The sequence below is a fragment of the Nannobrachium achirus genome (genome assembly GCF_963921795.1).
Source record: "Nannobrachium achirus genome assembly, chromosome: 6".
NCBI classification, from domain to species: Eukaryota; Metazoa; Chordata; class Actinopteri; order Myctophiformes; family Myctophidae; genus Nannobrachium; species Nannobrachium achirus.
In genome coordinates, this window is record NC_137815.1 from 17,010,681 (window position 1) to 17,026,899 (window position 16,219).

General features: G+C 41.7%; 1 protein-coding gene across 1 annotated transcript in view; it reads left to right on the top strand.

The window, feature by feature from the left end:
* The first annotated feature begins 533 nt into the window (after positions 1-533).
* LOC308286391 (thioredoxin reductase 1, cytoplasmic-like) overlaps positions 534-16,219 on the top strand; it is a 32,060-nt gene continuing 16,374 nt past the window's right edge. Inside the window, exons 1-11 of the mRNA XM_080727388.1 lie at positions 534-838; positions 4,664-4,724; positions 5,537-5,646; positions 7,040-7,150; positions 7,621-7,693; positions 9,471-9,590; positions 9,762-9,904; positions 10,845-10,960; positions 12,100-12,325; positions 13,272-13,364; positions 15,795-15,871. Of these exons, the coding sequence (XP_080583514.1) occupies positions 734-838; positions 4,664-4,724; positions 5,537-5,646; positions 7,040-7,150; positions 7,621-7,693; positions 9,471-9,590; positions 9,762-9,904; positions 10,845-10,960; positions 12,100-12,325; positions 13,272-13,364; positions 15,795-15,871 (1,235 nt within the window). The 5' untranslated portion in view covers positions 534-733. The remainder of the gene's footprint in view (positions 839-4,663; positions 4,725-5,536; positions 5,647-7,039; positions 7,151-7,620; positions 7,694-9,470; positions 9,591-9,761; positions 9,905-10,844; positions 10,961-12,099; positions 12,326-13,271; positions 13,365-15,794; positions 15,872-16,219) is intronic.

Genomic DNA, 16,219 nt, shown 5'->3' on the forward strand with positions numbered 1-16,219 from the left:
TTGTTACTTTGTAGATTTTGATTATAATGACAAATTACTTAAACCCTTTCGGCCATATATACATTTCTGCCATTTGAAAATAGCCGATCTACAAGCTCACAATGCGTCGCAAGCTCGCAACGTGACGCAATTTGAGCTTGTAGATCTGCTATTTTCAAATGATTTTTCTACATTTTATTCATTGGAAAACTTGTGAAATGGGACATTCTGCTTAATGAGTACTTTAGTTTCTACTACTACTTCCTACATTTATTTTTGATAGGCCTACCAATAATTTTGTAGCCTACTTTTACTCAACATACATTTTGAATTCCAAACTTCTACTTGTGGCAGAGTATTTCTACATTGCAGTATTGATACTTTTAAACAATTTGAGTACTTTTTCCAGTATTTCCACAACTGTTCATTTAGAAAAGGAACGGCTTCCTGTGAACCGGATCCCGCGTCGTTCATGTCAAAGAGCCGTTCAAAAGACTCGACTCGTTCGCGAGCGTCCCGCGTCTAGTGTTGAAAGACGCTTGGCGCCCCGGCGGTCGGTCACACTGGGACAAGACCCAGAGCCTTCCAGACGCTTCTTCTGTCGCTTCACCCGGTTTAACACGCTATAGGCCCGGGTTAACGGAGGATCGGACCGGGTTAACGGGGGATTGGAGCGGGTTAACGGGGGATTGGACCGCTTAAACAACGCGCTTTCAGCGGGGTTCGGTCCGTTCATAGCGGGGATAAACACACCATGCCTCCCGTGGAGAAGAAGGAGCTGAAGCTTCGCATCCAGGAGCTGATAGACTCCAACCAGGTGATGGTGTTCAGCAAGAGCTACTGTCCTTACTGCGTCAAGGTACGTTAAATACACTGTCTGTTCTGTGTTGTTATCAATAGTTTTATACAGTTAATGATGTGTTTTATATTTTACATGACTGTTTCTCCCGCTAACCGGGCCGTGTCTATGTTCTGGGCTTCCTCCCTTCCTTCGTCCTTCCGCAGTGTAACCTGTTGGAAAGGTGTCCATGTACCGTCCACTGCTCATATCCGCTCTAGAGCCCGCCCCTGTATCCGGTCGATTTCCACGATACCAATGCATGCTAGGTACACGGCTGTTTCCGTATCCGCTCTAGATCCGGATGTGCAACCCGCATGGTGGATAGATCCCTGATCCCAACGGGGATGAAGCCTGTGTTTTACTCTGTAGTGTAACGTCCGAATGGATTACTGTGTTGCTGGCCGAAAAAAACTAAAAGTTGGAAGCTGTCAAAGTTGTTCTCTTGTAGATCGGCACTTTCCTACAATGGACTCGAAAGCTCAATCATAATAAAAGTTTAAGCCCTGTGAACGCCGGCCGCTGTTGCACGCACATCGGTTTCCTATTGAGATCCGTTACTCGAAAGGTCGCTGCTGGTTGAAACTAACTCATTAATTCTCAACGAAATTGGCCGCTAAAGCCATGTGTATAAAGGCATATAGGGCTATATGTTACAATATGTTACAAGTGTGTAACAAAGGTGAGGGAGACATGCAAAAGACAGACACAGAGAGGGAGAGAGAGTGTGGGACAGTGGGAGAGAAAATAATGTAGTAGGCCTATAACTATATACTATCGTTGCTATAAGACAGCAGAAAACTTGATTCCATATGTTTTTTCATTCATAAATGAATACTTCATCATTACTACAGTGTCATACAAGAGTAGCAAAGCTTCTTTTGAATTTGAATGCTGAAAAGTTATACGTTTTGAACATACAAGTTTTTTTTTCACCCAACAGCAACTCTATAATGTATATTGTATAATATATTATGCTGCCCTCACACCTAAGTGGATCTGACTGATATGCCCATATATGAAGATCTCTGTATCTTGTCATTGTCAGTCCTTGTCCCTATATGGAGATATCTGTAGCTGTCATAACTGGTCCCTTGTATGCCAATATATGGAGATCCTGATGTATATGCCCATATGTGGCTCAGTCTGAATTGTTTGCGCCTGATGCCATGACGACACATTGAGGTTAGACATCAACACACTCCATATTTGGGCATAACTGCATTACGAACTCCTTTATATGGTTATGGCTGAGTCATGGTGAGATGAGTGTGACGTCAGAGGTCCGCCCGTTCCGATGGTTGCATGGTTTTCTGTTCTGTGTGACGCTCAAAAACATGTTTTAACAATAAGTCTGTGGCTCAGTAGTATAATACATGTCACCATTATAAAATAAATGCAGTGTAACACAATGATGATGTTTTGAAAGCCAATATTCAGGGGTAGGCTGATGTCATCAAGCATAGAATCTTATCATCAAAGGTAAAACAGGTTCCCACAGTTAGTTGGCACAACTCTAAGCTGACATCCAAATCCAGTTTGAGGCTTTTCATTTATGTTGGGTGATCATGATGTCATTACTTTGAATCAAATGGTCTTTGCCTGGTGAAGAGCGTCTCTCTTATGGATGTGGTGGCAAATGTAAAAGATTGCCTTGTGCAAATTTGTCTTTGCCCTGTTTTAGCTTAGTTTTTATCTGACCCATTAGCAGATGTAGACATTAAGGACAATGTGGGAAAGGTGTGTTCTACTGGCCCGGCCCGGTCCAGTTGGGTCCTATGTAATGGACTGGTTGCCTATATGCTGTTTTTTTTGCCTTGTTTTATAGTTTTTGCTTGAGATTCCTAAGAATGTAAAATATGTTATGAATAAAATGTATTATTATTATTGCATCCGGCTTTGTTGGGCATCTATACAAACACAATTGGCCCTTGTTCAGGGGAGGGAACGTACTCCTACTGGCTGGTGCCGCACCTGTCAGCAGGGAGTGTTGGGCAGGAGGAGTAGGACTAACTGGGGACCCGTTTTACCTTTCATGATAAGATTCTATCAGCAGTCCTACTCCGATATGCTTGATGACATCAACCTACACCTGAATATTGGCTTTCAACGAATACATTGGTGAGAAAAAGCTGTGAAAAGATAATTGGTTACTCTAAAGAAAAAGAAAAGCAAAATGGGTCCATGATGCAAAGATGCCAACCCATGGAAACATTGTGGATGATGGCCAAGCTTTCAAGACAGAATCTTATGCATGGGTGTGATGGCAAAATAAAATGATCTGTAACCATGAAGAAACTGGTGTGAGGCTGATTATCCAAATCGGTGGTTCTCAAACTTTTGAAGGTAAATGACCCCCACATTGTGTACGCATTGAGCCCCCCTAAATCCTACTCTTATAGTTGCAGACCGGTAAGGCTCCATTTGGTTTCTGACTATCAATCAAAGATAGTCCCCTGGCTGGAACCCCCTTGCGAACCTCTGATCTAAACCATCATGTCTCCCATCAAGCAGAGCATTTTCTCCTCAATTATGCCAAGTCATTCACAGTTGACTGACTCTGTGACATGGGTCAGATAAGCTGATGTTAATCCAGTGAAGTGCAGAGTACAAGAAACCCCCAAGACTGTGGGGTCCCTCAGGGGTCCTTGAAGCGCTTAGATCTGCTATTGTAAATTTAAATTGTGAATAATTGTGAAACATTTTAACAACACGAATCTTGTATGGGGGTCCCTGGCACATATTTTCAGAGGGGCCACATATGTATTAACTTGGGGGGTCTTTGACATGAACAAGTTTAGGAACCTCTGTTCTGCCATACAGATCTGTTTAAAGGACAACTTTGTTTTTTTTACAACAAGGGTTCATATTTTAGATTGTAATTAGAGAAAAGAAAACGTGCGTGTTAAAATGTTTTCATTTGCTTCTTCTATTGTTTTATCGCGTTTACCGTACTAAAATGAGGGGCATGCGACATGCGTACGCATGGGGGCATGCGTACAAGTGGCCCAATATGTCTTTTTAGACACAATAAGCCAGCAGTTTATTTATTGCTATTTACAGTAACACTTCTAGCCCCCATAAGTCACATCCAACCATGAAAGGTTGTGTTGTATCTTGGGAATGGGCTTATTCTGTGTAAAATGACATATTTAGCCACTTGTACGCATGCCCCCAACCACTGAAATAAGAATCTCTAAAACAATAGAAAGAAGTAAATGAAATCAATTTAACACTCATCTTTTATATTCTTTAATTACAATCTAAAATATGAACCCTTGTTGTAAAAAATCACACCCGTGTGAACTGAGCGGTGGTCGTGGGGGGGGGGTGCGCGCCTGTGTGTGTGTGTGTGTGTGTGTGTGTGTGTGTGTGTGTGTGTGTGTGTGTGTGTGTGTGTGTGTGTGTGTGTGTGTGTGTGTGTGTGTGTGTGTGTGTGTGTGTGTGTGTGTGTGTGTGTGTGTGTGTGTGTGTGTGTGTGTGTGTGTGTGTGTGTGTGTGTGTGTGTGTGTGTGTGTGTGTGTGTGGCCTGGCCTGAACAACAGCGCCCCTCCCTTAACATGTGTGGTCAAAAAAGGTACTTCAGGCTACATACAGACAACGCACGCACGCATACACACACGGCCACGTATAGGAGACGGTGTAACCACCGCTCAAAAACTAAGGTTGTCCTTTAAATAACCCTTTCTTTTGTAATGAGCCTATCAGGTGCTCTGCTCCATTTGATATGCCACCAGTGTGACCAGATGTTTTACATTTCAACTGAAGTATTTTAGTTTCCTATTGTATTTGTGATATTTAGCCTATTGTTTTGAAGAACTGAATCCACTGTGTTCTGTCTTCCAGGTGAAAGATCTGTTCAAAGAGCTGAACGTCAAGTGTAACGTGGTGGAGTTGGATCATATTGGTAAGAACGTTTCACAAGCTTTTCATCAGCAATGGTGCTTACTTCATATACAGCAAGGGTCTTCAGCAGGGGGTCCTCAGAGTTATTACAGGGGGGCCGACAGTAGGAAAATTCTTTTAAATTAACAACTTGAATTCTCGCATACCTATTCTGGGAAGAACTTTAGCCAAAAATAGCAGATCTACAAGAGCTTGTAGATCGGCTATTTTCGGCAAATGGGTTTGGTGTAGAGGTAAAAAGAGCAGACCAAGTACAGAGTGAAGGGACGAGTTTTAAAGTATCAACGTGGTTAAATGTCTGAAAAAACACCTTAACATGAATCCAACATAGACTGATGACAGTGCTGTCAAACAAGTCTATGAGTATCTATGAATTTGATGAAAATCTGCATCACACATGTATGTATGTGTATATATATATATATATATATATATATATATATATATATATATATATATACACACACACACACAATCATGCCTTGTTGACTGCCATCGTTCCAGGAAATAGATGATGACGCCAGTGGCCAATCTGTTCTTCCATGATTTAATGTGTGCTCATTAAAATATAGTGTGATGAATGTCACTGTACATCGATGAGTCATCGTGTGCTGTAAATGTACAGACTGTTAGACGGCGATTGAATTCTTCTCATAGTCTGGATGTTAATGTTTTACTCCACAACGCAAAGCCTCCCTTTTTAAACACAAATGCTGAGTCACCCGTCTATACACACACACCACTGCAGAACCTGTTGAGTCACCCGCCATATATGATGTATTTATAACAATCTGTGTTGTGGTTTGTGTCCAGAGGATGGACCCAACTACCAAGAGCTGTTGTCGGAGATGACGGGACAGAAGACCGTTCCTAGCGTCTTCATCAACAAGACACATGTTGGAGGATGTGACAACACAATGAAGGTAGGCCAAGGATCATTACAAAGAGGATTTAGTTTTTCTTCAATAAAAACACTCAAGTACAACATTCATACAATATATCTTATATCACAATCAAGCAGGTTCACAATCACAAACATATCCAGACTTCAGCTATAATAATGAGAAGGTTACATACGATACTGTACAGTATATACAGCAATAAGGAATACACTTGTCTTGTATATTGTTTGTTTATTTCTCATGAAAAACTCAAATTCAACATTTTATTGAAAACGTGAGTCCTATTATTGCTTTTTCCAAATGCAACTCATTCAAGAGGATTTATTTTATTCACTGACTGAATATCCGAGAAGATTATTCTATAAACTCAAATCAGTATTTTGCTGCTGTTGGGCAGAAACCTTTTACTTACATGTTTTTCCGTAAATGAATGCCCTCCTTCTTTGTACAACAGTGTCGCAAAAGTGGCCAAAATAGCAGTTCACAACGTGCTGACATTGCAACACTTGGTGCACTTGTAGATCGGGTATTCTTGCTATTTAAAAGTTCAACTGAAAGTTGTAAAATCTGTGGGTTTTATAAATACTGAGGCAATGGAACATAAATAATTACTACATTGGATCCATTGGAACACGGGTTCCCTGAAAGCTAAATAAGTTGGTTCCAACAGCGATGCGTCTCATTCACCTGCTCAGAGATCTGTGTCTCTCTTTGGTTCCCATTTCCATTCATTATTAAGCCCATCCACACATCCACACAATGATTTGCAACGCAACTACTGTAGCTGCAACTTGGAACCAGTTTGACCCCAACCTGAATTGACTCGTTGCATAGCGTTGCACGTTGGCGTAGGTTTGGGAGAATGTACAAGTGGACGCTCGTTGGCGACTAGTTGCGTTGCGAATTGGGTAATATTACCCAATCAAGCGGCTTATGTCCACATGACGGGAACATAAAGACGGTATTGTAATGTCTCTAACCCAAGGGTCTTCAACAGGGGGTCTGGGACGCCTAGAGGGTCCTCAGAATTACTACAGGGGGTCCTTTTTTTATATTAACCGAGAACTTTAGCCAAAAATCCCAGATCTACAAGCTCACAACGCCTCGCAGCTTGTAGAACGGCTATTTTTGACAAAGAGGTTTGGTGTAGAGGGGAAATGAGCAGACTAAGTACAGAGTGAAAGGTCAACTTTATTAAGTATGGATGGTTCCAGTAGTTAAACATCTGAAAAATACAAATGGACATGAATCCAAAATACACTGATGATCGTGCTGTCAAATAATGAAACTATATGGAATCTATGAAAAGGTTGTGGGGGTTCCTGCTTCATCTCTCTCTGTCTCAACTAAGGGGTCCTTGGCCTGAACATTTTGAAGACCCCTGCTCTAACCTGTGCACGTTTCCTCTTGACAGGCTCATAAAGACGGTCTTCTGCAACAGCTGCTGAATGGAGACTCTAACGAGACCTACGACTATGACCTCATCGTGATTGGCGGCGGCTCTGGAGGCCTGGCCTGCTCAAAGGTCAGATCTGATAACAGACCTAACAGACCTCAACTAGTCTAGTAGTGTCAGATTTTTATCGTGGTCTAATGGAGAGCAGCAATCAGTCTGCGGAGCCCTAGGGTATCTTGTCACGATCATGAGATGTTAGTTGACGGATAATTGGAACATTGGCACATATAAATACAAAGTACTTATTGCACAGGTACTATGGCCAGAACAGGCCTTATATTTAAACATGTTATACTACACAGTATAAATATGAAATGTCCACTGTTTTGAATATTTTAGAAAATCTATGAACATTTTTCAGCCAATTAATTCATACAGATGAAAACGATTATGCAAAGATATCAGTGATCTAGGTGCAATAGTTGTGACAGTCCTACACGTCTGACTGTGTATTGGTCTGTATTCTGCTTATGTGGGGAGCAATAACCCTGCTTGTTGCAGATTTCTGGTTTCTTAACTTTGCTTTGTCTTTGCAACAGGAATCTGCTGCTCTGGGCCAGAAAGTGATGGTACTGGACTATGTGGTGCCCACGCCCAGAGGAACGACCTGGGGTAAGAATATAATAATCAGAATGGGTACACATTATAGTGTATTATTATTGTGCCGCGCTGCGAGCTTGTAGATCTGCTATTTTTTGAAAAATCGTGAAAAGTAGAATTTTGACCCGATTCTATAAGTGTCTTTTGAAGATTTTTTGAAAAACATATGTTTCTATGTCAGCAACCTGGCTAGCCACCGTCAAAGAAAAGGTCCTTTTCACTTAACTGGAGCTCAGTTAGTCTGTTCTTGAGAGACTGCTATATCAGTGGTTCTCAAACCTTTTCATGTGAAGGACCCCCAAAATGATATGTATTTGTATTTGATGATGGGGTCACTTGCCGACAAGGAGAACTGGATTTCAAGCTATCAGTTCTTGTCAGTAAGTGTCATCATTGAGCAAGGGAGAATAAATCAGGGATGGTGGCCATTTAACTTGTTTTGCGCGGAACACTTTAGATAATCATGTCCAGAGCCAATTCTGAGTATTATTTATTTACAGCTGCAACGTTCAAACCCATCAACTGTTGCTGTGCTCGAACGTCGCATCATCTGCGTTACTTAGCACTAGGGCTGTCCTCGACGCAGGATTTATCAAGTCGATTCGAGTCGCGGGGGTTAATCCGACGCGTCGACGAATCGTTTATGTAAAAAAAAAAGAAAACAAAAAAAAAGTGGTGCTTTAAGCTTTTAAACCACGTCAACGTAATACAATAAAACAGCAATATGTTTTAAGCCTTTAAAGTGAATTAGATCCATGAACTACCGTGCATATTGAGACATGATAGCAGTGGACACTGGACATTAATGACGATAAGATTGCGTCCAGCCGTGCGTAATTTGCCGTGCGTAATTGTGAATTGTGGAGCAGAGTAGAACAACGGAGGAGAGAATAATGCATCTTTGACAGCATGTCGTGTATTATTTCCACAAGTTGTATTTTCTCAGAGCACCGCTGCTGTATCAAAAGAGCTATGTTGCCGATCTGGTACGAGATAATAAAAAGAAAACAGTTCGCCCGTCGCTATTCCTCAGCCTGAGTCCAACCACCACACACCCACGGCAGTGAAAGTGAAAGCGCATCGCGCTGGCTCTGCTGCTTCGTTGGCCAGCTCTCAAGTAGAATAACAACTCGTCGACGCATTTCCTTTCCAAGCGGTTAACTTCAAAATAAGAGCTCCCTGTTATATGATCAAGGCAACTTTCAAGTCACGTGAACTGATTTTATTTTTAAGTCTAGTTTACAAGTAGTAGGAAGTATGGACTCAATAAGAATTACATGACAGTCACAGTCCAGCGCTCTCATACCGCACCACAGTATACTGGTGTGATAAAAAAATTATATATTTTTGACGGCTCGACTCAAACAATTGGCGTCGATTCCGGGGGCTTAAAACGACGCGTCGATTCGTCGATATTTAGAGGACAGGCCTACTTAGCACAGATATAGCTGGGCTGGAATAATAACAGTAAACATGGACTGATGCATCCTGGGTAAAGTGAGGACATTGACGAGCGGTGCTCCTCTGTAAAACTATTTGCATCATCTAATGCAAGGGTCTTAAACAGGGGGTCCAGGACTCCTAGGGGGTCCTCATAGTCACTACAAGGGGTCCTCCAAATCTTTGTGTGATAGAAACCTTTTTTCTCCTTTTTTTTAGATTAACCACTTGAACCCTAGGCGATGGGGTCACTTGCCTTGTTGGCAAGTGACCCCATCATAGTACCAAGTATAAACTAGTTTCTCTGTTTGTTGTTCTGAATGGTGTGTGTGTGGGTGTGTGTGATCAGGTCTGGGAGGAACGTGTGTCAACGTGGGTTGCATCCCCAAGAAGCTGATGCACCAGGCTGCTGTGCTGGGCACGTCCATACAGGATGCACGCAAGTTCGGCTGGGAGTACGAAGAGACAGGTGAGGGCTTAGATGACCATGATGGGTCCAGGTGCCAGTGTTTCTCAACCTCTTTAATTTCAAGGACCTCCCCAGTTAGGCCCTTTTTGATTAAATGCTGTTAAGCTGCTAGAATGACGTTCTAGTCCAGTCAAGACTCATGATTTGTGTCTATGTATTTATCTTGTTTAGTGAAACACAACTGGGAGACGATGACGTCGGCGATCAACAACTACATCGGCTCGCTCAACTGGGGCTACAGGGTGGCCCTGAGGGACAAGAGTGTCAACTACGTTAATTCATACGCAGAGTTCGTCGAGCCGCACAAAATCAAGGTTGGTCCAGGCTTGTGGTACGTTGTATGTTGTGAATAATAATACTAATAATTGTAGGTGTTTTGTGAGGTCACAGTTCTCACCTCAGTGGACGTGTGTGCAAAATGAAATTACCTAAAGGTGTTCCTCGTACAAAATATATAATATAATATAATATAATATAGAATAGAATAGCAGTGGTGTAAAGTAATTACAATTTTGAGTTATTTTTATATTTCCAATTGTCTTAGTACTTTTACTCCACTATAATTATTACCAAATTATATTGTGTTTTACATCATTTTTATCGTTGATTCATCACCTTTACAACGAGGTACAACCCTAACCCTGCTGGCATGTACCATCGTTTTGGGCTTCCCTGACACTGAGCTTAACATTAACAAAGTGTAAAAATGGCCAATATGTGTTGTTGTTTTTTTCTTTTCCTTATTACTGTGGGAGAGTGCAATCATTCAATGCACCAAGCAACAAAGGTGAACACCAAAAGAACAGTATTGCAGGCCTGCCAGGCCATTCTGACCATTTTTGGAAGGGTGCTACCCACACGTTTGGCTGTGGTGCTCATTCCAGGAATGACAGATCCTTATAAGCTGTACCTCGTTGTAAAGGTGACAAATCAACAATAACAATGATGTCAAACACAACACTATTTGTGATAATTAAAGGGGGGATATAATGGTCCGAATGTTGGCAAATCTTGGTTCGGCGCTACCCACACGTTTGGCTGTGGTGCTCATTCCACGAATGACAGATCCTTAAAATCTGTACCTCGTAAAGGTGACGAATCAACGATAAAAATTATAAACACAATACAAATTGGTATTATTAAAGGGGAGATATAATGGACCAAAGTCAAGTTTCCTTTCTTTTTGTGCTGAGTTTATATTATTATTATTAAACTTAAGACAGTATCTCACGGATCTTCTGTGTTCCCTTGCAGGCTGTCACGAAGCGAGGCAAGGAGGCATTTCACACGGCAGCCAAGTTTGTCCTGGCCACGGGGGAGAGACCTCGCTACCTGGGGATCCCTGGAGACAAAGAGTACTGCATCACCAGGTCAGAACAACAACTGCACACCATGTAGTCGGACCCAGGGGTCTTCAACGTTTTCAGGCCAAGGACCCCTTAGTTAAGAGAGAGATGAAGCAGGGACCCTCCCCCACAACCTTATCATAGATTCCATATAGTTTCATTGTTTGACAGCACAATCATCAGTGTATTTTGGATTCATGTCAATTTGTGTTTTCAGATATTTAACCACTTGAACCGTCAGTGCCGAAAATAGCTGATCTACAAGCTCACAACGCCTCGCAGCGCGAGGCGTTGTGTAATTATGTAGAATATATTTAATGATGTAGACTATATTTAATTATGCTCATCTCCAATCCCATCTCCAAGAGAGCACTCCATCCATTTTCAACCTTGTCTTCATATAATTGCTCCACACTAATTGTCATTATGTAAGAGGCTCCATTTCTGTCTGCTTGCTCTGTGTCTCAGAGGAGACTGTGGACTGTTGTGTTCACACATCATTGTTTGTTGGATTTCAGATGTTTTCAAAATGTTTCTTAAAGAGTCATGGAGCCCAAAATCACCTTTTCTATAAATATATATTATATCAATGAGTCACTTGTGATAGGGAGCAATGATATGGTTCAATTTGCCCATAGGCTTGTTGATTCAGAGCTTTCTGCTGTCTCTGTAGCTATTTCAGTGTTCTTCCAGTTTCTGGGTAGACAAGAAATATTTGACCATTAGTTGGGCGTGAGGTGGCTTATCTAATTAATATTAACGTTTGTTTTATATATACAACTGCAGATAACCACTCCTACGTTTTAGAAACCACTCCTACATTTTAGATTTCTTTTCATATTCAGAATTCTGATAAAACAAATAAAGAGGCAGGGTTTCTCGCTCCTTTAAATTAAGTGATGACCTGTTCTCATTGCCCTACTGTCCCCATGCAGTGATGACCTGTTCTTGTTGCCCTACTGTCCCTCTGCAGTGATGACCTGTTCTCATTGCCCTACTGTCCCCCTGCAGTGATGACCTGTTCTCATTGCCCTACTGTCCCCCTGCAGTGATGACCTGTTCTCGTTGCCCTACTGTCCCCCTCCAGTGATGACCTGTTCTCATTGCCCTACTGTCCCCCTCCAGTGATGACCTGTTCTCATTGCCCTACTGTCCCCCTCCAGTGATGACCTGTTCTCGTTGCCCTACTGTCCGGGGAAGACGCTGGTGATCGGGGCGTCCTACGTGGCCCTGGAGTGCGGCGGCTTCCTGGCGGGCATCGGCCTGGACGTGACGGTCATGGTGCGCTCCATCCTCCTCCGAGGCTTCGACCAGGACATGGCTAACCGCGCCGGGGCGCACATGGAGGAGCACGGCGTCAAGTTCCTCCGCAAATACGTTCCCGTAAAGGTGCGTCGAACACGAGTTAAAATATGTCTACTGTCTGGATGTTAAAGGGATACAAATAAAATGGATACTCACCCCATGGAGACTTGAATACATGGATATGTTTTTGTTTTTGTCGCATTCTAGCCAATAATTTGATGACCAGCAGTGGTTCCCTATGGAGACACAAATAGCCTGCTTTGTTCCCTATGGAGACACAAAGAGCCTGCTTTGTTCCCTATGGAGACACAAAAAGCCTGCTTTGTTCCCTATGGAGACACAAAAAGCCTTCTTTGTTCCCTATGGAGACACAAAGTCTCCTCAAATTATTGGCTTAGGAATGCTTAGTAATGCGACAAAAATAAAAAGAAATTGCCATGAATTCAAGTCACCATGGGATGAGTAATCGAATAGAAAAAAGCTAAATGTATAAACCATTGTAACATACAGTTTATAGGCTTGACACAACTTGATTAATGAACTTATTTTAATAGGTTTGTAATACAATCTGTTGTTTGGTGTGGTCACATTTGCCAACTCTGCTGAAGAAAGACTGATTAGAGAAATCTGTGTGGAAATTGACTTTACATTACAAACCAACAAGGCAAAAGCTTTCCTGAAGAATGTTCTGCCCCTGTTCAAATAATGTATGCCACGCCCCCCTTTTTGCTACGTCTGTTTGAGTATTGTATTGTTATGCATTCTATATACTGTCTATGTATAGCATCTGTGCTCCATACCATGTGATTATGGTCGTGAGCTAAATAAATGATGATGATGATGATTATGAGAAAGACGGATTAGATTTACTGTAGGGTCATCGTGAATATTACTTATAATTAATTGGCCAATAAATCTAATGAAGGCTCTTTGATTAGATTGGTATAATCTCAGAAAGCCTAGTGTTGTAAGTAAAGAATTCATGTTTTACATTTGAGACATTGTGTTTTGTGTGTGTGTGCGTGTACAGATAGAGCAGTTGGAAGCAGGAACTCCAGGCAGGCTGAAAGTAACGGCCCGTTCCACAGAGGGAGATGAAGTCATCGAGGGAGAGTACAACACTGTATGTATATGTTACTCTGCTATAACTTATATAGTGATGCACTGTATACATATACAACACTAAGTATGCAATACTATAACACTGTATTATAAACTCAGCACAAAAAGAAAGGAAACATGACTTCGGTCCATTATATCTCCCCTTTAATAATACCAATTTGTATTGTGTTCTATATCATTTTCATCGCTGATTCATCACCTTTACAACGAGGTACAGCTTGTAAGCATCGGGCATTCGTGGAATGAGCACCACAGCTAAACGTGTGGGTAGCGCCGACCCAGAACTTGCCAACATTTGGTCCATTTTATATCCCCTTTAAATATGCCAAATGGTATTGTGTTTGATATCATTATCATCTGTGATTTGTCACCTTTACAACGAGGTACAGCTTGTAAGGATCTGGCGTGGATGAGCAACGCAGCCAAACTTGTGTGTAGCGCCCCTCCAAAAATGGTCAAAATGGCCTGGCAGGCCTGCAATACTGTTCTTTTGGAGTTCACAGTTGTTGCTTGGTGCATTGAATGATTGCACTCTCCCACAGTAATAAGGAAAAGAAAAAACACCACTCATTGGCCATTTTTACGCTTTGTTAATTTTAAGCTCAGTGTCAGGGAAGCCCAAAACGAGAGTAAATGCCAGCCATTTTGGCAAAACTTTGGTCGGCGCTACCCACACGTTTGGCTGTGTAGCTCATGCCTCGAATGCCCGATGCCGGCAATTTTGGCAAAACTTTGGTCGACGCTACCCACACGTTTGGCTGTGTAGCTCATGCCTCGAATGCCCGATGCTTACAAGCTGTACCTTGTTGTAAAGCTGATGAATAAACGATAAAAATGATATAAAACACAATACAAATTGGTATTATTAAAGGGGAGATATAATGGACCGAAGTCAAGTTTCCTTTCTTTTTGTGCTGAGTTTTGCATATAATATTATTGATAAACTAGAAATACTGTTCCTTCGAAACAGTGTGGGCTCGCTTCCACCCAAAACATAATAGTAAAAGGTGTCAAGGTCCCAGGCAATGCTCTCTTTCATTTTACTGACGGGCCCAGGCAGTGCTCTCTTTCATTTTACTGACTGGCCCAGTCCGGCCTGTTCGAAGTGGAGCGGTGAACCTGAGCAGCTATACCCTGTGTATGTATGTATGTACAGTACTGTACCTTACTGTACTGTACTTCGCTGTACTCTACTGTACTGTACTTGACTGTACACTACTGTACTGTACTTGACTGTACACTACTGTACCTTACTGTACTGTATCTTACTGTACTGTACTCTACTGCACTTTACTGTACTTTACTGTACACTACTGTACCTTATTGTAATGTACTGTACTTTACTGTACCTTACTGTACTGTACTGTACTGTACTTTACTGTACCTTACTGTACTGTACTGTACTTTACTGTACCTTACTGTACTGTACTTTACTGTACTCTGCTGTACCTTACTGTACTGTACTCTGCTGTACCATACTGTACTGTACTGTATTGTACTGTACTTTACTGTACCTTACTGTACTGTACTGTACTTTACTGTACCTTACTGTACTGTACTTTACTGTACCTTACTGTACTGTACTGTACTGTACTTTACTGTACCTTACTGTACTGTACTTTACTGTACTCTACTGTACCTTACTGTACTGTACTTTAATGTACTCTACTGTACCTTACTATACCTTACTGTACTGTACTTTAATGTACTCTACTGTACCTTACTGTACTTTAATGTACTCTACTGTACCTTACTGTACTGTACTCTGCTGTTCCGTACTGTACTTTAATGTACTCTACTGTACCTTACTATACCTTACTGTACTGTACTCTACTGTACCTGACTACCTTACTGTACCTTACTGTACTGTACTTTTATGTACTCTACTGTACTCGACTGTACCTTATTGAAAAGCCTGTCAACTGATCTCCCTGACAACCAACAACCACCAACACAATAGCTGACTGTCCCCTCAGGCCACTGGGACCTACAGTAAAGTCCTTAAATTCTATAGCCTGAAGGGACAGTCGGCCATTCTACTGGTTGCCGCTGGTTGCCAGGGACATATCACAACCAATCAGGATCCTAAAACTTTCTTCTTTTCTAGGTTAAATTTCTCTAAAACTACAAAACATTTCAAAAAGAAAAATACAAGCACACGTGTCCTCAGTAAGCTGAACACATAACCATTTGAATGGTGTTGAAAGGTGTAAACGTGTAGGAGATGAATCGCGCCAAAGTTTTGAGGAGATACTGACTGACTGACTGATAGATAAATAAATAATGAAGATAACATACGTGTGCTCGCCTTCCAGGCGAGCCCACAAATACTCTACCCTAGTGTATGTATAGAACACTGTTTGTATAAAATGCTATACAATATGCTGAGCTCATTTCCAGACAGTAAAGCAGTCGTTTCCTCGTTCCTCAGGTGTTGATAGCAGTAGGGCGAGATGCCTGCACAGACAAGATCGGCTTAGACAAGGCAGGGGTCAAAGTCAACGCCAAGTAAGTCCAATATGTTGTGTCATACTGAAAATTCCTCCTCTCATAATAACCGTATTGTCTTGTTGTTAACACGTCATGTTGTCTGTACTCTTGTGCTGGTAACCCTAAACATCATTGGCTGCACTCGTGTGCTGGTTGAACTTGAGAAAAGTCATATTTGGTGGTCCAAGCTCTGAACCAATTTAAAAAGTTCACATCTAGCCCAGTACGGTACAAATGCTCAGATGCGTTTCGGGGTGTGTGCTTAGGGCTGCCACAATTATTACATAATCGTCTAATCGCAATTATTTTTACATAATCGTGATTATGTTTCATAATTGTTTCCATGTTGAAAAATGTTCAGATATT